The 26,335-nt window shown below is 49.0% G+C and overlaps 5 protein-coding genes across 5 annotated transcripts; 3 read left to right on the top strand and 2 right to left on the bottom strand.

The window, feature by feature from the left end:
- Positions 1–691: 691 nt before the first annotated feature.
- Positions 692–1,371, bottom strand: FVEG_15643 (hypothetical protein). Its single transcript, XM_018904834.1, has one exon. It carries the CDS (start codon positions 1,230–1,232, stop codon positions 777–779), a length of 456 nt encoding a protein of 151 aa, XP_018750585.1. The 5' UTR covers positions 1,233–1,371; the 3' UTR covers positions 692–776.
- Positions 1,372–1,535: 164 nt separating this feature from the next.
- On the bottom strand, positions 1,536–3,484 carry FVEG_05467 (hypothetical protein). Its single transcript, XM_018893699.1, has 3 exons — positions 2,975–3,484; positions 2,476–2,921; positions 1,536–2,371 (listed from the first exon to the last, which is right to left on the bottom strand). Exons 2-3 carry the CDS (start codon positions 2,897–2,899, stop codon positions 1,890–1,892), a joined length of 906 nt encoding a protein of 301 aa, XP_018750584.1. The 5' UTR covers positions 2,900–2,921; positions 2,975–3,484; the 3' UTR covers positions 1,536–1,889.
- A 6,630-nt stretch (positions 3,485–10,114) lies between these two features.
- On the top strand, positions 10,115–12,578 carry FVEG_05466 (hypothetical protein). The gene has a single exon (XM_018893698.1). The coding sequence runs from the start codon at positions 10,617–10,619 to the stop codon at positions 12,291–12,293; it is 1,677 nt and encodes a 558-aa protein (XP_018750583.1). The 5' UTR covers positions 10,115–10,616; the 3' UTR covers positions 12,294–12,578.
- Positions 12,579–16,284: 3,706 nt separating this feature from the next.
- On the top strand, positions 16,285–18,513 carry FVEG_05465 (hypothetical protein). Its single transcript, XM_018893697.1, has 2 exons — positions 16,285–16,558; positions 16,618–18,513. Exons 1-2 carry the CDS (start codon positions 16,421–16,423, stop codon positions 18,265–18,267), a joined length of 1,788 nt encoding a protein of 595 aa, XP_018750582.1. The 5' UTR covers positions 16,285–16,420; the 3' UTR covers positions 18,268–18,513.
- A 5,823-nt stretch (positions 18,514–24,336) lies between these two features.
- FVEG_15642 (hypothetical protein) lies at positions 24,337–24,985 on the top strand. The gene has a single exon (XM_018904833.1). It carries the CDS (start codon positions 24,473–24,475, stop codon positions 24,785–24,787), a length of 315 nt encoding a protein of 104 aa, XP_018750581.1. The 5' UTR covers positions 24,337–24,472; the 3' UTR covers positions 24,788–24,985.
- Positions 24,986–26,335: the final 1,350 nt, after the last annotated feature.

Below are 26,335 nucleotides of genomic sequence, written 5' to 3'. Positions count from 1 at the left end.
GGACTGGACGGAGACGGAGAAAGTATTGCTTCTTTGATAGTTTATTTGTTATTAACTTCAGTATTGATACACATTGACCTATAAAGTTGGAATCATCGGTCTTCATTGGCCTTGAGGCTTCTTCACAATCACATCGTGACTTGAGCACATGAGAGCAGTTCGTTCGTATGTCAAAAGCCACGACAGCGCACTGACAACAAGTCAAGGACACTATCGGCGGAACAACATCCTTCTGCTCCATCCTTCAACCTCAACGGCGTCACAGTCCAACGTCAGCAACCGTAGCGAAACTCTAACTGTCAGTAGCAGTCAGCCAACAGGGACGATTCCACGGCTTCCCGGTCTAAGCCCCGGGCCCTACTGCAGCCTCCCCTCTTCCCCGGTTTGCCAGGCTCTGATGCTGAGAGGATGTGCCAGGGGGTGGCCCGGAGCAAAAATCCTCTAGGTTCTGAGAAGCGGTGACAGGGGGGTGCTGGTGTTCTTTTGGTTTTTTTTTGTATGCATAGGTAGGGCTAGGGTGTTGAACCTAGGGCAAATCGACCTTTTGGTTTTTGACGTGATAGACCCCTATGTAACGGAGACAGGATTTGGAATGTGACTGTTGTCTTGTGCGTGAGGCGAGAGCAGGGTGTAACCTAGAACAGGATCGACCTGTGCTGCGTTTTGGCGAGCATTTTTGGAGATAGGATGCTGCCTGTTTGACCAACTAGGGGCATACACGAGATGTCAAAAAAGCAGTGTGATCTCACTTGGGAGTAGGGATGAAGCGGATTTCGTCATGTTCGAACGAAACGAACCATTATAGCAAGACCTCCCATCAATTCCACTGTCGCCATGAGTGAATACTTCATTTGAAGCGGTGAGAGAAAGAGAGAGAGACAGGAGCTGAGTTGTCGGTGAAACCCCTTCATTGTCTTTCCTTGCGTGCTGTTAGCGAAAAACCCAACCTCATGCAATGCGTGCTCGCTATGTGCAGGAGAACTTGTAGTACATATGCAGCCGTCAAAGGCACAGATGCCAGCATCGAATTCCAAACTGCATCTGCATCCTCTGCCAGGGGGTCCCATGTTTGCTATACACCTAGCCATCACATATACTTCTCTTATGCACGTAACAACGCAACAGGCATGGGAAAAAGTTCCGACCACACAGAGCTTCACAATGTGAGTGAAAGCGGTCAAGGCGTTGAGGGTGACAGCGGTGTAAGGGAGAACTACGTACACGCGAGTCATGCCCTGGAAGTGTTACTCGGTAAACAATACACTTGTAAGAGTTAGTGGACCTTGGATCCGGCAGTTGATAGAGCTAAGCAGCTCTGTGTCTCATGATAGGTACTCAATCCATCGTGCGGCGTTCAATAGTCAGAAAGAGAGAGCAAGAGGAAATGAAATTGGGTTCGCAAACATCACAAGACCCCCCGGATGTGCTCCATGGATCGATCATATGTAGGCAAACATTGACGAGAGCCACGGTTCATAAGCACTGTGTAGCATCTATCCCAACGAGCAAGCAAACAAGGTTGCCTGCCCAGAAATACGGATGTCATGGAACGACCCAAGCGCCAGGGACATGGTCCGTCTGGGTCCGTGTTCCAAGTTCCGAGTAGGCCCAGAGCTTGAACCACAACTATAGAAAAACAGAAGCGAGGATAGAACATGTCCATGAGAGGAAGATCCGGGCGCTAGCAGATTATCAACCTGGATGGGGTACAGAGGTACGTATGTATGATTGTCAAAGCCTCAGGGACTTTTAGTGTGCGTTAATCCAAACCTCCTCAGGCATTGCACAGGTCTGTGCTTTCGTTGCTCTGCCTCTACGTCTATAGTCGGGAATGAGCTGTAACAAACGATTCGATGCCTCTCAGCATTTGTCGCTGTCAAGATCGAGTTCTATAGCTTGAAATCGTTGAGCCTCAATCCCCGGATTCCGACGTCCACCTTGAACACATGACCACCGTTCTCGCGGCTCGATCCCTCGCCCTCGTCGTCCTCGGCAGTTGTTATGACAAGCTCAGTACCGACAAAGTGCACGCAAGTGGTGTTCTTGGTCGGCACTTTTACCTCTCCAACAATCTTGGCTGTGCTGGGATCGATTCTAATGACACGACCCTCTCCATATACAGCTTGCCAAAGGAACCCGTCTACATCTACACGGAACCCGTCGGGCTCGCCTGAACCATCATGGTTGTAGAAAACGCGCTTGTTGGAAATTTCCCCAGACTCGGTATCAAAGTCAAAGGCATAAATCTCTCTGGCGTTTGAGTGTGTAACATATAGTGTCTTTCCATCAGGAGACCAGCCTGGCGTGTTAGGAATTGTCATGTTAGGTAGCTTGACCTCTCGTGACTTGGCGTCCATTAGATAGACCGCTCCTAGATCCAATGTGTCAGACTTGATGGACAAGAGATGCAACGTAGAGTAAGTAGACAGGGTCCTGATGTTGGTGCATTGTTTTGCTTTGGGCAGGGTAGAGTACCTTCGGGCTTAAAGGGACCGAGTCCAAAGTCAGTCATTGTACCCAGCCAAAATCGACCAAGAGGATCCACGCCGCCATCGTTACTTCGCATACGCTCATTAGCGGGTTCTTCGAAAGGCTGAATAAGTTCGTATGTCTCCTTCTTAACATCGAGAATAGCCAGTCCATACTTGACACCAATGGCGATGCGTTCCTGGGGATCAACCCCAGCAATGTTTGCTGTGACAGTAGGGCATACGTCTAGTTGGATGGTTTTGAGAGACGACGGGCCTTCAGCCACCTTCACATAATGCAGTCTCTTATTGCGGATATCGACAAAGCGCAGATTGCCCGTTGCTTCCTCATAGAAAGGTCCTTCGCCCAGCAGACAGTGTGTCTCAAGCCAAGGCTTCTCAGCCGTCCATTGCTGAATATTGGCACTCATTGTCAGCAGGCTCTGTACGGGTCTGGTATCCTGTTAGTTTTTACGGCAGATTCACTTGGAAATAAGGCTTTATACCAATCAGTAATGGCCAATGGTGGGCGGGGTTGAGGTCAGGATGATGCTCTATGATGTATGTATATATGAGGGGAAATCGAGCGGGCCAGAGCAAGCGAAGTTGAGAGTGGGGAGCTCTCGTAATGTGTTTGGATATACTCCGTAGAGGACTAATAAAGCATTTGCGAGCGTATCAAATTTAGGAGAGGGAGGAAACAAATTGAAAGTGAAGCAACTCCAAAAGTGAAGATAGATTATCTTTACGGATAAATCGAATGAAAGGCCCTCATCCGGTTCGGCACGGATGCCGTTGAGTGTGCTCCGAAATCAACTCCGGGCCCGCCGGGCCTCAGATCCGGTCTTTATGTATGTTCTTTAAATTGCCATATGCAGACAGCCTGCATCGATTTTATATCTCGCAGAGTATGGATCTTGGTTCCTGCGGCAGTGAAATTCCACTTTCAGTCTCTGGAAGGGCCGTAGTGCCTGTATGTCACTGAGGTGAACAACATGGAAACGAATATGGAATGGACTCGGCCACACAAGTGGTCCAACCAAAATGTTGGCTTATTGTGGCGTTGTCTGACCAACACGCTGTAACAGTCGATCTTGCTTGGTGAAAGCCGCGAACCAGACTGTCGGGACGTATGGTGTCGCGCAAGAAACATAATTGGGCAGCAGAACTCGATTAAATTGTGCACAATCGTGGTGCGCGCTTGCGGCCGTGTGTGTCGGGTCTCAAAGGCGGCCGCAGAATGCATACATAGGTACGGAGTAGTCGTAGGTATTAGACGCGGATTCTCGAGTGCGGCAGCTTGGTTAAATTGCGGGACTCATCACTGGACAGAAGAACGATAAATACTCAGTATGGTAGCGAAACCAACCATCGCCTCGACTGTTCACTCTTTCTTAGACTCGAGCCTTCGTCCAGCAAGCCTCAGTTTTACTGTGGGCTCTGGAATTCTGGTGTTATTCTTCTTCGAGTTGTTGCGCGTGGGGCATCATCAAGATCGTCATGGCCAACCCCCACGCTCTTCAATACTGCAACATAGTCATACTTGAACCTTTCCCAGGACGAATACCGAAACTCCTTTGCATCCTACTTCAATGAATGACTCCTTTCACCAGTATAGGTAGCTTGGTCAGGATTGTAAGCGAGCATGACCAATGAAGGCCTTCTACTCCAGTTGAAAACCTTCTCGCATCCTCACATATGCACGCCAACAACGTACTGACGTGGTCCAGTTCACCCGATTCGAACAGAAAACACACATTCGCAAAGCATCGTGAGTTGAAACCAAGAACGCTTTCAAAGGCTTGTCAGATCTTCCCTCCGGTCGCGGAACCATCAGGTCGTCATCGGGCAGCAACACCACCCTCGTGGCGAGCAAACTGGAACGTCAAAGGACAACGCATCAAGTACAGCTCAACCCGCAGTTCTCACGCATCTGTCGGCCGGTCAAATGTATGCAAGCGAGACACACACTCACACCGCCCTGCTTTGAAGCAGCAAAGATGCTGCAGCAGTGAAAAGGAGTGAAGCGGACGCGGCACCGTTGGCTGACAGATGCCTGCCAACTTTGTTACCCGCATTCACTAGCTATGCAGTGTGTGTGCAGTCGTTGGTTAGTGGTACATCGATGCTGTGCTGCTGCATGTCGTAGATGGAAGAGTGGGCTTCTGCATGAACCAGGCCCAAACCATATACAACTTACTGTGAACTATCTGGCCTCGGCTATATGACACCTCGACCTGCTTGGCCTTCAGTTGTTAGGGTCGTGTGGGTAAACTCCAAGAAATACCACGCTGCCAGCACATCCTGGGCCACGACAAGACGCAACGCACGACAGGGCAGGGCAAATTAGCTGCAGATGCAAATGCATGCCATAGCTGTGTACAGATGTTCGTTGATTAGCTAGAAACGTTTTGCCTGGCTCTTTGACCCCTGGCTGCTTTCCCTGACCGCTCGTGGTCACGGGAGGCGTCGTGGGTCCACGATCGCCGCTGCTAGGCCGGGGAGAGTTGTCGAGGCTGAAGGGCCAGAACATTGATCTCCTCTGCACCCTCTTCCCTCCTTCTCAGCACAAGCGCGAAGCGGTATAGAGTTTCGGGGAATAAGGCCACGTCTGCAGCGTCTCAGCATGGGTTATGATGTCGTCGGACTTTAACGAGGTGATAGCTCGAAAGGACAAAAAGGTTGGTCATTGCACCAAGGCAGGGGTAGGGAGCGCAAAGTAAATGGCGGCGACTTCATGAGAAATAAACCTAGGATGCCATCATTAGCTTTTGGAGATGGGCGGAGGCCATATCATACGAACCAAAGACAACTAAAGTAATTACTAGGGACGGGCCGGTGTAAGAATGGGGAGGGCATTAACATGGGACGTCTGACATAGCAATTGACAAACATGCGTTTCGGGCTGATTGTAGAAGCCGTCTAGGCCGCCCATAGGCATCAAGGGATGGGGGCTGATCCTGATCCTGGCGACACACTTGACTTGTTTCATGCCTTCTCTTCAGCCTCGCAGCTTGAGTCGTCCTTGTGGGCTCTACTGGCCTAGTAGCCAAGCCACTACTTGATCGAGTCCTGCAGGTTGATATTGACGGTGACAGCCACGCAGATGTCTGTAGTCTAAATGTCGAACTTCATCTGAATCTGTGTATAATTACACAACAATCCGAGGAAGTGATAAGATTTCACCAAGAATCCTACCCCGCACTGATGAAACCGCCACCTCATAAACTTTTTAATTATCGCGTCTTGTTGATTTTCAAGGCTTTCGGCTACCTATTCTTTTCAACGATGTCTCACACCGTGATCGACACCATGATCGAATTTGAAGTTGTTGTAATACCCCACGTCGTGCGGTACGTATCTATGGCCATGAAAATGAATGAAAACAGAAGTCATGCCGGAATGTTTGACATAAGCACTTTTCAGTAGTCAGGCTGAAGGATCAAACTGATGTAGCAAGACTTGAGCCAGAGACTCCAGTCTGGCCAGGGCGCTTGGCCAGACGGCATTCACACGATACCAGACGCTAAATACGCCCCGTCCCGAGCCTCTCAGCGCCGCATCGTGCCGCTGAGCAGAATTTTGCTGCTCAGTGTGATAGCGTTTCAAGCCAACCTTTGTCCAACATTATTGACGTCTAGTCCACCTCATTTCGCTTTCGAGGCGGATTCATTTCCTGAGGAGTCTGAAATAAATCACCATGGGCGCAATCACAGCGACGTCACACCACCCCTGGGCCGCACGCATCTGTGCGAGGTATGCTAATCTGAGATCAGCTAGGTAAAGCCAGCCATGTCAATATCTCTGATTGTTTGCTTTTTGTCTATTCTCATGACTGGTCAAAGGATGTTGGAGTGAGTTGTGCACGCTAGTGCTTCACTTGGTAGTCTTGTGCTTGCAGGCGAGGGCCCAACTAGGTATTCTGAATTGTCTGATGGTCCACAGGTTTGTTTTTGCCGCGGCAGCGCTGAAAGAGTCTGGCTTAAGCCTGCGGTGACTTGTAATGATGACCTAGCATTCTTGACTGCGGCACGATCTAATCCGCCCGTCCTGCGCGTGACATTGTCGATAGGTACGTAATATCGCGTCTGATCGTGGAAGCTTGCTAGACTCCAACCATTGCCCCGGTACGCGCGCCTGTGCCAGTAAGAGCTCCGACATCCACTCAACGCAGATTGGCTCTTTCCACTAGAGACAACTGTCATGGATGGTTGCATCTGCACGCTGGCGGGCCTTGCAGCTCTGGACCAGGACCCCTTCCCCGGTAGAGCCCCTGGCTATGCCTGTCGTCGTGCGCAATGCCAGTGCATCCAGGGCCCCTCGTTGCACCCACACCCACCCCTCGGCCAATGTACCGTATATCAACGCTCCAGGGGTTTTGGGGGAAGAATATCGTGAGCACGGAACGGTCAACAAATATCAAGAAGTTCGCATGGCCTCTGCCATGATGGGAGGAAGATAGTGAAAGCCCTCACGGCATTATGAGCGCAGTCTTTGAGGCATCCTATAAATGAGGTCCAGGAGAGGGGAAGGACCGTAGACGAGTTTTGGTCTGTGAAGACATGAAATGCGTATTGGAATCAGTCTTGGCGATGCCAACAACACGGCGTCGGAGTGTTTATCGTAGAAATGGACAGTCACAAGAGTCCAGGGGGGCTCCGTCTTTCCGCGCAAGAATTGGTGCAAGACATGGCATGTCGTGGCGTGAGACGCGTGCAACTTTGAGTTAGAAGAGTTGAAGTTGAATTGTCGTTTGCTGGGGATAATGATTGAGATGCTCGGAAAGGGTTTTCCATGATTGAATGCATGGAGTACGTAGGCGAGTAGATCTTGAAGAGGGTGAGGTTGAGGGGAATTGCTAATTACGGCACGAATGTACCTGCTCTTCTCATTTCATTGATGCCTGTACCACCTAAAGGTACACAAGGTAACGACAGCTCTTGCGTGACTGCCAATTTAGTAGACAGCGGCTATAGACAAGTTGCCGACCGTAACGGGTTCCTTCCTTCCCTTAACCAAGCTCAATTGATTGACGATTTGCTTCCTCCCAATCGAATTTCTATCTCACATCTGTTTTCGTTGATTGATTCTTCGGCAGATGAATACCTTGGGAGGCATTTTCGCTTTTGATACCATCGTCATCGTCAATATGGAACGGCAAATTATCAACTGAGTCGGCTTCTCTTCCCTCACCTCAAGGAGTGTCTCTAAGAATGCTTACAGTACGGCCTTGCCTCCATCTGCAGCCCTGCCCTACCTTGGCTTCCAACGTCTCTTTTATGTCTCAGTCACACATCTTAGGGCAAGCAAGACAATGCAAGTGACTGCTGTCTTGTGCGAATTCATGGGTCTCTGTTATTCCGGTTTGGGTTTTGGTGGGAGACCCTATATGCAATGCCATGTCATCATGAACGACAATGATCTACTTTGTATGCGAGCTTGCAACATCTGCATCCCATTCGAGGCCTGCAAAGCTTGCCCACGTCAGTTCGAACTCCGTGGATAATAACAGTTTGCACTTTTGCGCACTTTGGCTTTGGGTCATGAGAAAGAAAAAAGGAAAACATATCGACTAATGTAACACCAGTTAATTAGAACGCAATCAACCGCTCAAGGAACCAAGACCTTGCAACGACTAGCCAGGGTCAGTTAGACTAAGGTCCGCACCACCCAAAACCACGGACACGGGGCGCAACGACGATCTTTTGTTTCTTTGTCCCATGCGGGCCTGGGTATTCCCGTACTGTACTGCAAGTATGTACACTGTATCTTGGCTAACATAGCGGTATCTGTACAGGTGGGCTCGCCCTTGTCGTCTCTTTTCCCGCCTGCTTTGCAACTCATGCCCAGCGTTGCTTTTTGGATTTACACAAGGCGCGTTACTGTTACCGCGTCTATGTACTACGACTTTATCTTGGCCAAGAATCTCGTCCTCAGACTGACTTACAGCAGATCCATGGTCCACTTCTTGCATTGACTAGTCGCCCACCAGAACTGACAATGGGACCTTGCCATCCTGTCACTCACTTCATGTCTACTATGTCTCCTGGCATATATACATCTATCTTCATCGGAACCTGAGAAACAAGATACGTATAGAAGATGCTGATGGCGCTTGGGCTTGGATATAGACGGGCCGCAGTTGATCTTGCACGGGATCGATGCAGTGCTCTGATCGGAACATCACAACCACAACCGTGCCCACAGCTACCGCACATACTGCGGATACGTACACATGGCATTCCCGTTGACCGCTCTAGCTTCCCTTGGTCTCCGGATGCTTGGGTTGCTAGCCCGCCAGCCAGTTTCTAAGCTAACTATCCGTAGACTGATGGCGGTGTCCAGCGAGTTCAGTTTAGTTAGCTGCCTTTGCTTTGGGATGATGCGAAGCATCCAGAATTTTTCGACTGAGGCCTGCCTATTTTCCCAGCCTTGGTGGCCTCGTATGGTTCTGCGACCATTGAGCCTACAGTAGAGATTTTAACATTTATTGATACATCCGCAACCTTCCAGATATCATCAGTTGCAGATATTAAGATCCGAGAAAGCATGAATTGAGCTCAATTCGCTTGTAGACTACACCGACTACCCTGACAGAGAGACCGAAGGATTGAAAAAAATTGACATGACGGCAAAGCTACCGGCAGCTCCCCGTCTTTAGGGACCCCCAGTCTCCTAAGCCTTGCTGAGGACCTGATGTCGCGGAGTCTTGGTACGTACACACTACTCTTAGTCTTCATGAACCCCCCTGGTCAAAACGCTCCCCGGCATTAGCACCATTTCATCTCATGAGAGCTTGGTTAGCTTGGTCACAGTTGGGCCCTAGCTCTGAACCCCAGCTTAGTCTCAAAAGCTAAGCACGGCTTCTTTCGCTAATGTGTTGACCGTGGTCATTGCGGGACTTCTACTTTGGATGCCCGGGCCAGTTCTGGGGGCTTGATAAGGGCTTGTCACCGTACCAGGACCAGCTCAAGGCTTACATGGTTCGTACCAGAGCAAATAAAGAAATACCACACAGTGTGGCCCTGGATTACAATAGCCCCATCCTAGGACAGACTCGCTTCTCGTACCTAGATGTTTTCTCTTGCTGGCGCCGAACAGACACCTTACATCACTAGAACTTCCCTGTGCCTGACACTGCTCTGTTCTTCCTCCATCTTCATTACTCTTTTTCCTTTTTCTATTCTTACGGCCTTACGATACCAAGCTATACAGCTCACTCACAGTCTTCCCATCCACCGGCAAGGCTTGTTCTTCGTTGTTTAAGCCACGAAACTACCGTCTGCATCTGTCCAAGTTCTTCGCATTTCATCTCAAGCAGCTGTAAGATCCTCTCCAGAAGAGGTGACGTGGGCGACGAAGTACAGTACAGCATAGCCAATAATTGGAATTGCAAGGCGAGAGGATTGCTTGAGACCTTGGCTCCATCCATAGCCACACAGCATCGGCCATTCAGAACCGGAAGTTGCCTTTGAGGTGTATGATTTGCTGGCAGGCCTGTACATTTGAGATATATCCCTGCCCCCAGTATTGGCTTTCGGCAAGCACACTTGCGTGGTTCATCTTCACCTGCAACCTACTTGCGAGTGTGCTAAGTTGGCTTTCCTTGAATCAAGCAAAAGTTCAGACATCGCGTTGTGCGGTTCATGGTCAGGACTTGTTGCTGATTTCATCCCGGGTGACGTATTGGCTTTTCTATTCTCAGTACCAATCCCCTGTTTTAACTCTGCTTGCGCAAGAGTGTTGATTATAGGAGGATTCTCAAAACTCTTATAGCATTGCGACTCGCTTGCTTCCCCTCTGAAGCTCTGAAGAGTCTGCCTTTGGTATTGCTTCAAGAGAGGACTGTTTGGGTTATCTTCCCATCCCGTCCGCATCAACAAACCATCCAATCTGGCGATTCAATCGACAAGCCTGTGGTCGCAGGCACAAACATCTCAGAGCAGACCCGGATCTGCCGCAACAGATTCGACCGGCGCATCGCCTAACTCTCCACGGACACCATCGACACCAACCTGGCCTTCCAGAGACTTTAGTCTATCGAAACAGGCTGCCAGCCAGGACAATAAACTACCATCTTTAGAAAGGCTCGGGGAGGGTCAATGTGCCGGCCCTCGTGGCCAGGTGTGCACAGGCGGTCTAGTCTCAATGTCGCATACTGGACCAGCATCTCAACATGCGTCACGTCGTTCTTCGAGGTCCCCCTTGGGAGATGACCAAGTCTCGCCTTCCTCAGTTCGACACAGACAGCTCAGTGACCGCGATCTGCGCCAAGATGTGAGCAACGTTCCTTATACAAATGGCGACGAAAGATTACAGCAGGTTCCCCAAAAGACCCTTGGTGTCCATAACATACTCAACCCTATGGAGCCACGACTACTGGCTTCAGGGGGTAATGGCCATCTTCCTCCAGCAGCTCGTCCTTCTGAATCCGTGACACCAGTCCAGGCAGTTGGCTCAGTCTCTGGGTCTTTTGCCGGCGCACGAGCTTTCCCGCCAGCCCACCCTGTATCAATTTCTCTTCCAGGTACGCCCTTAGGGCCGATGACACCTATCGGAGGACCTTCGTCAGGACGCAATTCCCCAACAGCTTTCCCATTTCCTGCCGTGAATAGTGCAAGACCAAGGGCGAGCCCGACACAGCATCCCCGAGCCATAAGTGTTAGTCATGTGCCATCTCATGAAGCTGATGGGCGGCAGTCTTTACACAGCTTTTCATCTGCCAAGCGGCCGTTTGAGGACATAACTCCAGAAGACACCAGAACTCAATATCCCCATCTACATCCTCTGACAGGAACACCCACTGGTCCTCCCTCAGCAATGTCGGATCATGGTAGGATGCATTCACAGCCGCTCGCTTCTCCTGGGACACAAGCTTCTCTCTCTACTTTCCCCTCCAGCCATGCGCCAGGTCGCACGCAACCGTCTCTAGGACATTCTCAGTCTTCATATTCTCCTAATATGCAGGCTGGTCGGCCCTTCCCGAGTCCGGGGCCCCCAAGCGAGTCTGCCTCGCCATGGTCAGAAACACTGCGGAGACATGGGATGGGAGGGTCCCTCTTTGGCGTCGAAGGACAGCAAGCCATGTTGGCACTTCCGGGAAGCGAGGCACCTATCCCTGTGCATATGGACTTTTCGCAAGCGTCCAAGAAAGCAGACGAGAAGAGACAGAGAAATGCAGTGGCTTCGACAAGGCACAGAAGGAAGAAGAAGATCATGCAGGAGGAGAACTCAAAACAGCTACAAGAGCTTCGGGATGAAAGGCGTCTCATGGAGATACGGATCGACGAGTTGACTCAACAGCGGGACTTCTACCGTGAAGACCGTAACCGTTTACGAGACATTGTCGCACAAACGCCATCAATAAGTAACCTTGCTGCTGGACTTCCTAGTCCTACTATTTCAACAAGCAATTCTTATGCAGAGACCGGGTCGTTAGCATCAGGGCCATCTGGATCCATGAGTTACGGAGATGTCCTATCGAACGAAAGACCAACCCAACGCCGTCGAACCGATGACCACCCTGAATATTCGCTTCCACCATACGGGTCCCCTGCGAGCGGCCACCCGAGTGCATCTCCTAGTGGACTACCTCCGATGCCCATGCCAGGTTATGGCGGGCCATCACGGCCATCATCTGCGGCATCCTCAGCGAGCGGTGAAAGGCTGCCGCCGCTGAGAGTAATGGAAGGTCGACCTCCTACTGGCCCACCCCCCGGGCCAGGTGTTCAAGAGCAGGATCCGCGAACTGGTCAGTGGGTTCCCGTTCAGCCTCGAGTTCCAGAGACTGGGTGGGCAACAAGGGACACTCACCGCAGACCTTAATACAATGGGATTTGAGATTTGAGACTTGCAAGCGTTTGGTTACGCATCACAGTTATTGAGACACAGTGTTCTCGTCTATTATATAATATCGGAGTGGTTCAGGTTTTTGGCATGATTTTGGTAACTCGCGGGTGGGACTTTTGGAAGACGCATCTGTTGGGCAACCGACGAATTTATTGCAACTTGTAATGTTGTCTTGTCTTATCTTGTTTCCTTGTTCTCCGTTCTGATTACGTGTTTTCTGTTGTCGAGTTCAGCATTGTTTGCATACATGGAGTGCTCATGACAGTTGTGTTGGTGTAAGCATGTATCTTTACACTATGGACATGTTTTCACTGTTGTTATTCCGTGTTTCTTCTCAAGACATGGGACGAACTGGACTTCAGTATTGAGGTATCAGTCGAAGCTGGGGTTTCTGTCTGCTTTTACTCCTTTCTACTTGCTTCAGACTCCAGTTGTCTTGAGCTGGGTGATGAGGCTGGGCTCTTCTGCGACCGGATACCCCTGGAGCCTTTGCTCCTCAAACAGTACATCGTCTCGAAGGCGATGGTATACTTGATCAATAAGTACAGGCAGCTGCGCTTGGCAAAAGCACGCGGCAGAGGAATACCTTGAATTACAGTTATTTGGGGGCTTGCAGCTCAAACCGATGTCTTGAGTAATGGCATAGGTGCGAGTATGGACGAGGACCCATTTTCATTTTGTTGTTTCCTTTGTGATTTATGAATGGTACCTTGTTTGTTTGTTTGTTTGCCTGGTTGTTTTGTTGTTAGCAAGTCATTTGATACCAGATTGGAATTGTGAATTTAGCTTTGTATCCAATATTTATCTAGCGGGAAGTGGTTTGGGATGAGGCAGGAGTTTCCTCGGCTCTTCTTTGGCTTTCCTTTGTTGTGGGAGAGTGCTTTGGTGAGTGTTACCTGATACCCCGGATCTTTCTAAGGATCGAAAAGCTCTTGAGTTACATAGTATAGTATAGGATAGAGTGAGAAACACTAGAAATAAGCGTTTATGCAAGAAGTATTTCCTGCACATAATTACAACTTGGGTACTTGGTCCCTGTGAGAATGAATGACTTTGCTATCTGTCGAGGTGCTATGGCTGTTACAAGCAGGTTGCATACAGCGAGGTATCGAGATGGAGAACAGAGACAACAACGTATGTGAGTGAGAATGAATGGCCGTGATATTGTCATGCGTACGGATACTAACTATGTCAGAGATTTCTATACTGGGATACACAAGTGACGTGTCCGGAAAACTTGATGGTCTCTTTTGTTGTCTCGCTCCCACCCCTCTCACTCTCTGACTCGCCTTACCTTGGGCAGTGGACAACGGGCAAAGCCACCTCATGCAAACATATGGCGTTGGTGCTGTCTGTGACGGTTGTTGCATGCTCCGAAGTTAGCGGCAGTTAAGCCAACGGGAATGTTCCCAGGGACAGGGGTGTTGCAGTACATACATGCATACATGCAGCTACACTACGTTCATATACCTACATACAGTACGTACAACATGCGTGTGCTTACACCCATATTAGCTTTAGTTAGTAGATGCATGTGCTTGGTCTTTTGTTGCCTCTGGTCGTGTTACAGTGTGTGTGGTCTGCTGTCGTCACATCCTCCAATCTCGGCTCTTGGCCAGGGGTGCAACGAGTAAAAGAGGGTTTGACTTTTTATTTTATTTTTTGGCATTGGGCGGCTAGCGGCTAAGGCACATTAGTTTCCTATTCTGTCATATTATGTGCATGGAGATGGGTGGTGATTCACATTAGATCACGCTTCTTCAGGCAGGGGTTGTTATTAGTCGCACTTTTACAAGATTGTCGTAGTGAGAGTGTGTGAGAGTACGTATACATGCAATTGGGCACCTACAGGGCGGGCAGTACCTACCTCTTCGGATTAGGTATCACTCACTGCCCAACCTCTAATGTAAGGTAGGATCATGCTGTAATCTCGGTTCAGTGTCTGATAGACCATGGACTCGATAATCTGTGATAGAGTTGATCTTCATCAACATACCTCACTAACGCAACTTTTAGGTACGTAATCCCGTGGTATTATCATCTTGTCATACCCGGCCCCCACACTGTGATCGCGCTATCCCGCGTTATCGGGTCATGTCATCTGCTTTAGCTGAGCGAGATATCTGATTTCCTGCCTGTATTTCCAGCATCATCCTGGCAGTCATCAACACCATCTCAGCCCGCACTGTGCGCTATAGTCCAGGTATTGTACTAATTACAATTTGGGATCAAGGGGAAGATGCGGACTTGGCGATAGGTGCATCTGGTTTTGTTTTCAAGTTGCAACATTGCCAACTTCTGGAGTAAATATCACATTCAGTGACCTCAGTTCACCGATGCACCATGGCCCAGATGCCGATTGTTCATCATACCTAAGGTAGCTCAAGTAAGGTAGACTAAAGATCAGGCGATTTACGGAGTACTTGTATAGAGAGTATACAATTTACAGTATCTCATGGGAGATTACAGTGCTTATCAGGCGGGCTCGTTCTGCATACCTAGGTACTGTGGCGCCAGGTACTGGATTGCGCAAACACCCATTAGTTAGTTTATAGGCTATACTGTAGAGAATTGATTGCCCGATGACACCAATACTCATCGATTAATGACAGAGGGAGGCCTCGTATGCAAACATTGCTTACATATCTTACGTATTCATGTTGCTTTTCCATTTCCTTTCTTTGTTGTCTTCCTTTTCTTCTCCTCTGCCTCACAATCTGCGGTCCGTCGTTGACATGTCACTTATATATATGCACAACGCAAGGAAGGCTTGCAGCTAGTCGCAGTCGACTGACACCGAAGCCATGGCTGCGAGAACAACGCTAATAAAGCAGCCAAATCGGAGAACACGCGGAGATTCCTTTCCAAGTGTAACTTAACTTAGCCTGCTTGTCTCGCTCCTCATCTGGCCTCCCCTGGCGCTGGCACAAGGGGTAAAGAGAAATGGGATGGGATGGGATGGTTGTTTACTTGACGCCTCGCTCATGCTCAATGTTCCGAGTCACTGTGATCAGCCAATCGAGGAACTGCCCTGGATTTATGCCTCGCCGTGATGCTTATTCCCATTGACCGTGTCTGAATACGGGAATTCGGACTAAATCACCTTCTATAATGAGGACCTTGGCATCAGGCTTTCTCGCCACTGGGTAGGGAACGGTATGTATCATTCTCGTATAAACAAATTGTACTCATTGCTACTGTGACATGCATGATCTACGGGCATGAACTTCAAGGTTCCCATGTCATGTCTTGCTGATTACTGTGCCATGGTTCTTTTGGTTTATAGATGTACGCCTTGGAGTTGTGCATCTAATCTTCCCCGGCTTACAGTATGTCAATAGCGTTGTATCTTGTCGCGCAATGTATCTTCGCAACAAGCTTACCTTGCAAAGTCTTATGTTACGTCTAATTAATATTACACCCTCTGATGAGATGAAGCAGTTAAATTCTGAAGCCACAAAACCAATTTCAATAACATGTCGATCTGTACAAGATAACCCGATATAGCTTTGACCAGATGATAAACGATTCGCCAAGAATACAGATTTCAGAGAGATTGAAATCAAACACAACTAATCCATGAGCTAGCTACTCAATTCAAATAACAGTCACTATCAATCTCTCTCGAAGGACACCATGGCTGAGTCGTGCTAACTTTATGCTTGATGAATATCAAACCTCGCCTAAGTGGCCATGTTTTATCGATATCCGATGCTGTCAAGAGCTAACAGAGATCAGCTACTTCCAGATACTTATGCAGATATCTGATAAAGATGCGAAAACTATCCCTCTAGCTTTAGTTTACAGATATATTAATTAAACCCCCTGGTTAATTCAAATTCCGTTGATCTGAAAATGAGTCTCAAGATTGTGTAGGTCAAGCCACACCATGTGGCCGCCACGTGTGGCTGGGACCTGTCCTGGCCAACCAGAAAGCTCCAAGCTCGACATCTGGCCTTGAGCGTCACCTCAACACCAAACACCCCGCGATCAACATCACGTCAACGCCTGTCAGGCGCATTGCGAATTTGGCTTCATTGAGGACGCTACCTCTCTCCGCAAACCTCCAGATATCATAAGAGAGGCATTGCCCCATCGCCACCATGGCCTCACCATTCCCTCGGTCGAGCATCCAGCTCGATTACCCCATCTACACCATCGACTTTGACCCTGAGGACTCGACTCGAGTGGTTGTAGGTGGTGGAGGTGGTGCTGGTCGCTCTGGTGTCGGAAACAAAATTGTAAGTCGGGGTCTAGAGGTGGTGACTGGCGCAAAGCAATAGACTAACAAGATGCGCAGACTGTCCTCGAAAGTGTTTCTCAAACAGAACTCCGAACAGCTGGAGAGATCAATCTTTCACGTGATGAAGACAGCGTCATGTCCCTGGCAGTTGGCCCTCACAAGGGAAAGACAACATATCTCTACGCCGGCGTCAACTCCAGCCCAGATAGCATCGCAAAGGGCAAGAATGAACACCTCCGAATCCTAAGCGTCGACCCTTCGAAGCTGCGCACTGCCGTTGGGGCTAAGACACCCGATGCCAACATCTCAGAGGTCGCGCGTACCTCTCTCTTTGAAAACCCCGACCTCGATACATATCAACGACTATTGCGCATTGCGGGATCGACTGGTGCCGCGGCTACAGCGATGGGCAAGGAGCCCCAATTGGCTATCTTTGACGTTGCAGGTGCTACAGCCAAACTACGAAGTGTGCTGAAACTCGATAAGGAGGCCGAGGATTTGGATATTGTGCAAACAGGAGAGACTGAGTTTCAGGTTGCTTACTGCTACAAGTACGAATTATATCTTGTCAAGGTCAGCGCAAAGGAGACCAGCGAGCCACAGCGGGTATACGTTATGCCAGACGACCATGGTGAACGACCTGCTTTCAGAGCAATTCGTTATCTAAGCCCTCACTTCCTCGTTGCTGCCTCCAATTTACCCAAGCGAAGTGGAGTTGTGATACAGGCTTTGAGGTTACCCAAGGACGGCCAGCCAGATGCACGCCTGTCCATCAACGCCAGGATACCAAGGAAGATTTCTGCCACTGCTCTTGCTGTCGCGAACCTATCACCTCCAGCTTCTCCTCTGAACGCCCTCGGCGATACACAGTTCATCATTGCTGTTGCCGGCCACGATTCATCCGTTTCACTCTATACATTGGAGCACACAACAGGCGGCACTGTTGAGCTGCTTGCCAAACTGTGGCACCTACATACTCTCAAGGATGTTCACGGAACAGACAATATCACTGGAGTGGCATTCTCTCACTTCCAGACACCCAAGAACAACCTTCGCCAACAGTACATCAAACTCGCCAGCACATCTTTACAAAAAACCGTGGCTGTCCATAGCATTCCTCTTGCGAAGCACGTCGATAAGTCTCCCCGCAATCCGAAGGGACCTCCTCGTCCTGTTCGCTACGTCACAGCTATGAAGTCACGTGGTGTTTCTTCTCGTGGTCTTGGTATCACGATGGCCATCATGGCCCTTATCATGGCCCTCGTTGCGCAGACTGTTCTCGAGCTCTTTGGCCGATCTCGCCCAGTTCTTGGTGCGCAAGAGATATTCCCATCATGGTATGGCAGTCTGCGCAGCCCCGATCACCCACCCGCCGCATTCTTAGCCGACGAATTCCTTGCCAAACTTGCAGGTCGCGATATCGCCAAGACTGCCACTGGTGAAACTCTGGTTGTTTACGAGGGTGATGTGCCTCCTGCAACTACTGGTGAAGACGGCCAAGCCCCGGGGCTCAAGCTTGATATCCACGAGCCATCCGTCCATGGCCCAGGCAGGACTTGGGAGGAGTTGGGTGAGGAGCAGAAGGAGGCCTGGAAGGCTCGTCTCAAGGAGGCTGGCGCCTGGACTCAGACCATGGGCGAGAACGTGTTCAAGGGCATTCTGTTCGGCGAGATTGCTGGTGCTGTCGGCCGAGCTGTTGCCGGTTGATATAGCATCACTAGCAGTTCTAGAAAGAGACGACTTTGGAATCTTGTATTGTATCATAAGTTTGTGCTTTATTTACATGTTCTATATGATGGCGAGGGAGTACCCTGGGAACTGGTTTGCCGTTTTAAGCTGATCATGAAAGGGGCGGTAGCGCATACTGAAAGCCTGTTACGTATTTAGGAAGATAATGTACATGTGTAGTTATAGTTATAGTTATTGTTATTGGTAATGTATCCTCTGCATCCATGTTCTTCCCATCGTGTGTCGTGTGACTGGTCATCCATCCATATCACTAAGCGTGAGTGATGTTCACGGAGTAAGAGATATCGAAAGATCGGGGATATGCTCCAAAAGATCCGGTTGATAATTAATGACCACCTCAGGTACCACTGTCTCGGTATGCGTACACTCTGTGTAGTCTTCTTGAATGAGAAGCACGTAGGAGTGCGACTATTATCCTCTTGTTCGTCCCGCTAGGTCACCACGGCCTGGCACATTGAGGCTGCCAATGATCGTTTGCTCACTACTGATGAATCGTCACTCATTAGCAGTTCAGCTCTGGCTTGAACGTAGAACATCAGAACCTAAAACCCTCAAGTCAGCATTTGGTGGTATTCGAATTGCTGTCTGTAGAGGTTGAAGAGGCCCATGGAATGCCAACTACAATATGCGTTAAGATTAGCATATGCATTATCCTCTCCTACTTGTCCTTATGTATCTGTGTGTTTCATTTAAAGCCCTATTTGACAATGCCAAGGCAATACGACTTGAACTCTACACGTAGAGTCTGGCTATGCAACGCTTGCATACGCATAAGCTTCCTTGAAACACACGTCGAATCTTTTTTTTTCCCACGCAACGTAGCAGATATGAGATCAGCTCAACTATCCTGGCTAGCTTCTATGGCTATATCCATGGCAGTTATGTCGCTTTCGTGTAGATCCTATGTCAACCGAAACCAGCGATTATCTTAGACGAGCGTCACAGCAACTGAACAACAGTCAGTAGATATTACACACTTTTAGCATATTAAAGTTCCCCTCGACGATAGTATACACCGGAGCAATATATATCTGTGCATGTGTATGAGTTGAGCGCCTTTGAGGAGTAAAACTTCGAGGGAGTTCCTGCTCTCAGCATGCCCCAGCCATATCAAAACTGGGATGAGTTCGTTACCAGCTCAGCATCAGATTCAACATGCCGGCCTTTTCTCATAAGCGAACAGACCAAGCATTTCAATATCAGGGCCATGTTACCCGCGTATTGGCTGGTGGTAATCGAAGCTGGCTGTCCCTCTGAAGTCCTCGATGTTTTAACGGGAATCCCTTGTAGTCCCCTTTACAACACAACATCACCTATGCACGTTTGGGCGCCTACTGCTGTGAGAATATAGTTTTCTTGCGTACCTCTGCGCAGATCGATTTCGTTTACCTCATGTCTACCAAAGATATCTCAATGCTCAATGGCTGTAAAAGGTATTGTCGTCCCAAACAACAACTTATGTAGTCAACGGAACTTTGGTCCCGCAAACGTACCAGCTTGACAAGTCTAATAAAACGTTTCGGAATGTTCCACAATTCTTAGAGAAGTTAGGCGATCATGGTATCAGGAACGAGCGACACTATCGGGCTCCCGCATTCCAGTCAAGCCGATCATTTCGATAATGTCTCTAGAGGCCATCGCAAGTCAAAGGATATGCGGGCGTTGGGAAAGCCACCTAAGTTGGTGGACCGAAGGATCACTTGAGTCTCAAAATCGCCAAGAGGGAGCTTGAGAAGCATCGTGGTCCCTCATTCTCACACAGCAGTACCTGTTGCACCAGACATCATTATCGGCAACCTATAACCACAGCGTGTACTGTCGACAGCACAAACACCTGGGCATCGCAAGTTCAGGCCATAGCCAGGTCTAGCCCAGGAACTGAATTGCTTCACGCCGTTCAGACCGGCCCAGCCGATGAAGGCCCCTTGCAGAACCATTCAGGGACTCGAATTCTTCAACGTCCGTCTACAAAACTTTCGGTAAAGGGCTTGACAGACGAGAACCAACGGTGCTCATGATTGGTACAACGTCAGTGATGGCTTTGCCGTGATCAGTCCAAGGTTTGGTCCAAAACCTGTGGCGCTCCCGGATTCGGTCGAATCTTGGAAACTGGCTTGTTTAGTGATGTCAGGTTCTCGTCCATTGCAAGTCGAATCTGTATGATGAGCTGATATTGATGTAGATTGTGTTTGTGAAACCTTGGCTCGGTCTTGATGTTACAGAGAGAGACCAGGCACCGCGAGATCACGACTGAGGGTTGACAGATGACACTGTTACAATGTTGACAGTGATGCGTTACAGGATCAAAGCGTTGTCTATTACAAGATGGGTTGTGCTTTTGCAAAGTTTACTGCAGACATGAGACAAGGGCTCTCCTTTTAGACAGTACTACTTGTACTATCATGGTCAAAACGTGGCAGACCAAAGAGGTTGACAGGCATGGAAATAACAGGAGAATGGACAGACCAGACAAACAAACAAAGTCGGCCTCTGAAACGAAGAATGCTGAACACTGTGGCAATTGCAGCTATTGAGCCCTCTGCCTCTCTCTCTCTCCATATTCTGCTACTGCTACTGCTACTGCTGTGCCCCTTTTGAGATGAAATGTTGTCTGTGGCTCAATTTGATTGAAAATGGAGCCCCCATTGATTGATTGACAGATGCTCATGGCGTCTGCAGGGTTGTTCCCTGTCACGGAACCCTGATTTTCGCTTCTTGGCGACACACCCAGCTACAGCGATAGCTCCCAACACGTGTGAGAGGCTCGTTCGTTGTCTCTAAAACATCCTCCGTATGTGCCGTTTGTCAAACAAACTCTCTTTTGTGGGTGAGCCTTTTCTTTTCTTTTTATCTACAACATCGCAACCGCTTGAAACAAAGAGCCCAACTCTGTCTGCTTGAATCATGTGAATGCGTCTCGATGGAACTTGTTAAGATGCAGCACGACAAAAGAGGAAAAGCAAACAGCTAAATCGACATGGATTGGCCTGCCCCTGTCTGTGGCGATGTTTTGGAATTCCATCCACATTCCATCTCCATTCCCACAGGCTTAGAGGCTCCCGGCTAGCTGGGTCGATCGTTGAATGCAATTAGACTCTTTGTTATATTCAACGTTGACTATAGCCTCTCATTTGCAAAGCACAGTACAATGCCTTGAAATGAATGCTCTTCATACACTCACTAACTTTAGGTCTGCAACATCCCCTGATTCAAAAGATCAGCCTGAAGCCGGCAGAAACATGTCAGGGGCATCAGCCACGTTGATGCCCCCAACATACGTAGTTGGCTGACGTGATCGATTCGGCATTCATGCTTCTATCGTGACTCGACCATCAACTCGGGTCCTGAGCCTGACCATAGTAATAAGCGAGAAACGATATTTGCTGGGCTGAAAGTCCACTGTACATTTACGAGTCCTTGTTGTTCGTCCTCGTCCTGTTCAGGCAGGTCTCCCAAAAAGGGTGAGAAAAATATTTGGAGACAATAGCTCCAAAAGCCTCCCGGCGCCAAACGGCATCGTCTCTGTCTAGGACAAGACCATCGCGAACTAGGCCACGAACTATTCCGTCCGTGGGCGTCGCCAACCGGTCGGGGCGTGATTACAGGCGAGTCAAGATGTTTACGCATACGCAGATCAACAATAATAGGTAGATCTCGTCGATCTGGAGAGACATTGATGTTACAGAGAGAGAAAAAGAAACAGACACATCCAGCTGAAGAAACACGAACGAACACGGATTTGTCCGGGCATGGGTCGATGTCAAAGCGCACGGCACAGGCTGATTCTAGGACCAGCTGCAGGGGCATGGCATAGCATGGCATAACATGGCTGAGCGGCAGCGGACAAAGCAGGGCAAGACGAGGCGAATGAAGGGGAAGGGCAGAGGACTCTTCAAGCAGAGAGGAGCTGCAGTGAGACATTCTCCTCCATAACTTTTGGGGCACACACGCAATTCATTCAACTCAGGCAGCGGCTTGAAACTGGGGTAGCACGAGTGATATTCTTGGTGATGAGGCAGCCATAGACTGATATGGTGAGATTACCACAAGGTATGCCATTGAGCTGAGATACCAAAGTTTAATAACGGAGCTCAGCTAAGACCAACAAGAGTAACGTTTCGTCGTGAGAAACAAGAATCATCCGAATCTCTTCAATAGAGTTTCTTAGGGCCAAAAGTCTCCATTTGGGGGAAATGGTGGGGTTGGCTACGTTGGTTGTCAGATCTCACCAGCCACATGTTGATGCGGGAGCTAAAGCGGATCGTCGCTGGGCAGAGAGGGACAGAGAGAGGAAGAAGATGGCAGTAAATACAGCCTATACTCTGTAGGTTTGTGTTTCTGCAGTCAAAGTACTGCGAAGAAACATAACGCCTCTGCTTCTGATCATGGCGATCATACGAGTCCAAGGCTGTAAAGCTACCTTATCGAGGCGGTGATGGTTGATCGACGGCACTTGTCAGGGCATGCGAGTCGCGTGAAGAGGACAACATCGCTCGGTGAATTCTCACTGGATATTCGAGATATTTGCCCCTGCCCGTACCAAGAGCTTGGGTTAACGCAAGGAGCATCTGTACATCAGCTACACAATAATCGTATTACGAGGCAAGACGAACGCCCAAGAGTCCAGCTCTCTTCACCCAAGCCAAGATCTCTCTCTCAAATTGTCCATCCGTCTTGGCAGCGTCAATCAAATAATGTCGGATGCAGGGTAGATGCCATCCACTGGATTCAGTGTGTCGGTACCTTGCAGCATACTCTGTGGCCCTCTCAAAAGAAAGAAGGAAAATACCCGCGAGAACATATATTCCTATTGGATGGTTCGCGATCAAAGAGACACGACACGATCTGGTTCTGTGTAGAGACAGAACCGCTGATAGGATTCCCGGGTGATGTGTGTCTCGGGAGATGCAGCTGGATCATGTGTTTGGACTGGTTTGATCTTTTACGGGGTGGATGGTTCATCAGCTGGGCGCTAAAAAAGGTTGCAGTGGGCTATCTATCTATCAATCAATCAATCACTTGCGAGGAAAAGGACACAATAGAGGAGAAAAAGGAAGGTGAACCAAGACTTGCATACATATACATATACATATACATACACATGAATGACAGCCAAGTTAATTCGACTTCAGTTGTGTCTTAACTAGGTATTCATTCACCACTGTAACAACCGCAGTTGATGATGAGAAGACAGAGAGAAAGAGATACGCCACAACGGTTGGATCGCAAGCGGGACGATCTAGAATCCCATTTCGAGTCCCGTCTGTCTGGGTCTTGGTCTTGGGAGGGCCGGCCCCCAGTTCATCAAAGTCAAGCCAGACCAGATCAGAAGTGCCAGGGTCTGGGCGATTTTAGAATTCGACGCTACCAGAGTTATTCCCTTTGATGGTCAGCAAGGGGAGCAATATACACCATGCAAAGTTTGACATTATTGGACTGAGGCTGAAAAGAGACATCCATCGAACGACGCAATTCAGGTGTAAAGCTGACAGACGAAGAGGAGAAAGAGGAGAGAAAGAGAAAGAGAAAGAGAAAGAGAAAGAGAAAGAGATTCGTGAGTGAGTGACTAAGGATGAGATGAGATCAGACCAGAGATCCACATTCAGTGGTGCTCCAGCGGTTGAAACTCGACTTGGAGTACTCCGTACAGTGACAGCTGCACCGAGGACCTCTCCGCCTCGAGTGAGTGGATGGGCTTCCTCACCTCGTGAGGAGAGCGAGTTGGGCAGGGCTGAGGTGCCCAACTCAATCTGACAAGTCATTGACATCCATATCTAACTATCTAGGTACTGTACCCATCTGTCAAGACATTCATGATAAGGGTGAGACAAAAACATGGTGGTATTGCTGTTGATACCATATCACATTATCACTGTAAAACGTCCATCACAGATCAAGCACAGCAATCAGTATCAGTCAGAACTGACTGACTGACTGACTGACTGAAGGAAGATTGATTCATGAGGACCCCTCGACTGCCCTGGTTTTTCTTCATCTGGCCAATTGACCTGAAGCTAAAGCGGTGGCACTAAGCCCAGCCAAGCCTAGGACCCAGGAGCCACCATTTACCACCAGAACGTGAATGAATGAATGATTTGGTGGTGGTGGTGACGGCATTAAGCCAGCCTGACCAGGGACCCTCCCACCTTTTTGATCCTCCTCGATGTCAAGTTTTTCTCATCTCAAAGGGCCAAACACACAAGATATCTCCAATTTTGAAAGTGAGAGCAATATAGATCGTCGATTTTCTTCACAATCGTCTAGTAAATCACGCGCCGACAATTCACACTATCACATCCATCCATCGAGAGCAACAACACTGAGAGCGCGCTTCCAAAAAAGGTGTGAGCGGACGGGGGTCTTCCCAGATGCACATGGGGGCATGTGCAGGGGTTCTAGGACCACGCTCCCTGGTGAGGTGACCAAGGGCGGGAAGAAGAGGGAAGCTCAAGAGACTTCAAAGACTTCAAAGACTTGAAAGATTGATGAGAATGGATTGACTTTGCATGGTCTGGGATATATATTCACATTACCTGTGCTGTCGGCATACACATACTTTTATAGGTGATGGAGAGAAAGGGTCTTTCATGCCCCTTTATTGATGAAATGAAAGGAGATGAAAGAAATGACTTGCTGATGCTCAGTCAATATGTCTGTCAGTGCCCGGTGTGAGTGAGTGTATGTGACGATGACATCCCGGGCCTCGAGGCATCTCCGCATCCAACTCTTTTTTTTTCCAAGGAACCGTAGCATTAGCAGCATATGCTCATAGATTCATGAAGAGTCCGGGGAATTTGTATGATCATGATGTATCTCACTGAGAGTATATTTCCAAGCCATAGTATCCTTCAAGCTCTTTCTCTGGAAACTGTTTCGTGTTGGAGTCTCTGGCTTGACGGACGGTGTGTCGTCGAGGTCGTTGATGAGGTGGAGTTTGGACTATGAGATCCCTTGACAAGAATGGGTCCCCTTATTGTTTACCCCCGTCAATCTCTCTCCATTCACAAGCACCACTGTAAACAAGATGCTGAATAATGAATACCTCATTCAATTGCCCTCTGGGCATCAGGAACTCTCCCATCTTTCGACCGTCATTTACTGGCGATTGATTATCTGGTCAGAAGTCGCACCATGTCCTGCTGAGGTGACGGATGATCCACGAGCCAAGGCCAGTGACTGACAGCCCACCACCACCACTAACTATCAATCCCACCACCTTCAAACGCTTCCCTCCTGCAAGGCAAAGTACGTGGAAGTGAAAGTGGAAGTGCAAGTCTTCCATACATTGGACCCGGGTGGGCCGCCTCTCTCTTTTTTTACCTTGCCTTGCATTTCAGACATGCCGCTGCAGCCTGTTGAAAGTGCATCTTGATTGATCATGCTCAGACTGTCCCTGTCCTCGGAAGCCAGTTGAAATGAATCAGACCCTATAATAGAACTGTGTGTATGTGCATGCAAGAAACACAATGCAATGTGCTCAAGGACTGACTGACTGGCTTCAAACATGAGAGACCAAGAACAAATAGAGATCCTCTGTCAATGCTGGCGCCCATCAAAGTACCTGGTACCGTACCTGGGCGCCCTCACAATTCCCCAACCAGACTAGGGGAACAGGGATGTCTGCCCTTTTCAAACAACCAGGACTTCTCCAGTCCCCATCCCAGTCCCGGGGGGTGCAATGAGACTTGTCCTCGACCTTTGATATGATAAGGAGAACAAAAAACGTTCAGTCAGGGCCTTCGCTTTGCCCAGGCTAAATTTGTCGAGATATTTCTTTCAACCTCGATTAGGTCTTCTTTCATTCTTCCTCTCTCCGACTCGACGGGGGGACTCGGCCAATGACAGGGCCGTCGATATGTGAATGTGCCTCTTGTTCTTGTCCCGTCGTGCAAGCGTGTCACCTTTGTCTCCAATGCTTTGTCGCAGGTTCTCCCTCCTCTTCACTTCCGTTTGAGATTCAACGTCTTGTCTACCCCACTGATGTGCGGTACATCCTTGACCAACACCTTGTTTGGCGATATAAGGT

This window comes from Fusarium verticillioides, chromosome 3 (assembly GCF_000149555.1).
Source record: "Fusarium verticillioides 7600 chromosome 3, whole genome shotgun sequence".
NCBI classification, from domain to species: Eukaryota; Fungi; Ascomycota; class Sordariomycetes; order Hypocreales; family Nectriaceae; genus Fusarium; species Fusarium verticillioides.
This window is presented reverse-complemented; position numbering and strand designations above follow the sequence as displayed.

Excerpts from the sequence above, each read along its gene's own strand:
- FVEG_15643 (XM_018904834.1), bottom strand. The coding sequence starts at position 1,232 with ATGACTCGCGTGTACGTAGTTCTCCCTTACACCGCTGTCACCCTCAAC.
- FVEG_05467 (XM_018893699.1), bottom strand. The coding sequence starts at position 2,899 with ATGAGTGCCAATATTCAGCAATGGACGGCTGAGAAGCCTTGGCTTGAG. Across the intron at positions 2,372-2,475 it reads CGGTCCCTTTAAGCCCGAAG|GAGCGGTCTATCTAATGGAC; the intron begins GTACTCTACCCT and ends CATTGGATCTAG.
- FVEG_05466 (XM_018893698.1), top strand. The coding sequence starts at position 10,617 with ATGTCGCATACTGGACCAGCATCTCAACATGCGTCACGTCGTTCTTCG.
- FVEG_05465 (XM_018893697.1), top strand. The coding sequence starts at position 16,421 with ATGGCCTCACCATTCCCTCGGTCGAGCATCCAGCTCGATTACCCCATC. Across the intron at positions 16,559-16,617 it reads CTGGTGTCGGAAACAAAATT|ACTGTCCTCGAAAGTGTTTC; the intron begins GTAAGTCGGGGT and ends CAAGATGCGCAG.
- FVEG_15642 (XM_018904833.1), top strand. The coding sequence starts at position 24,473 with ATGTCAAGTTTTTCTCATCTCAAAGGGCCAAACACACAAGATATCTCC.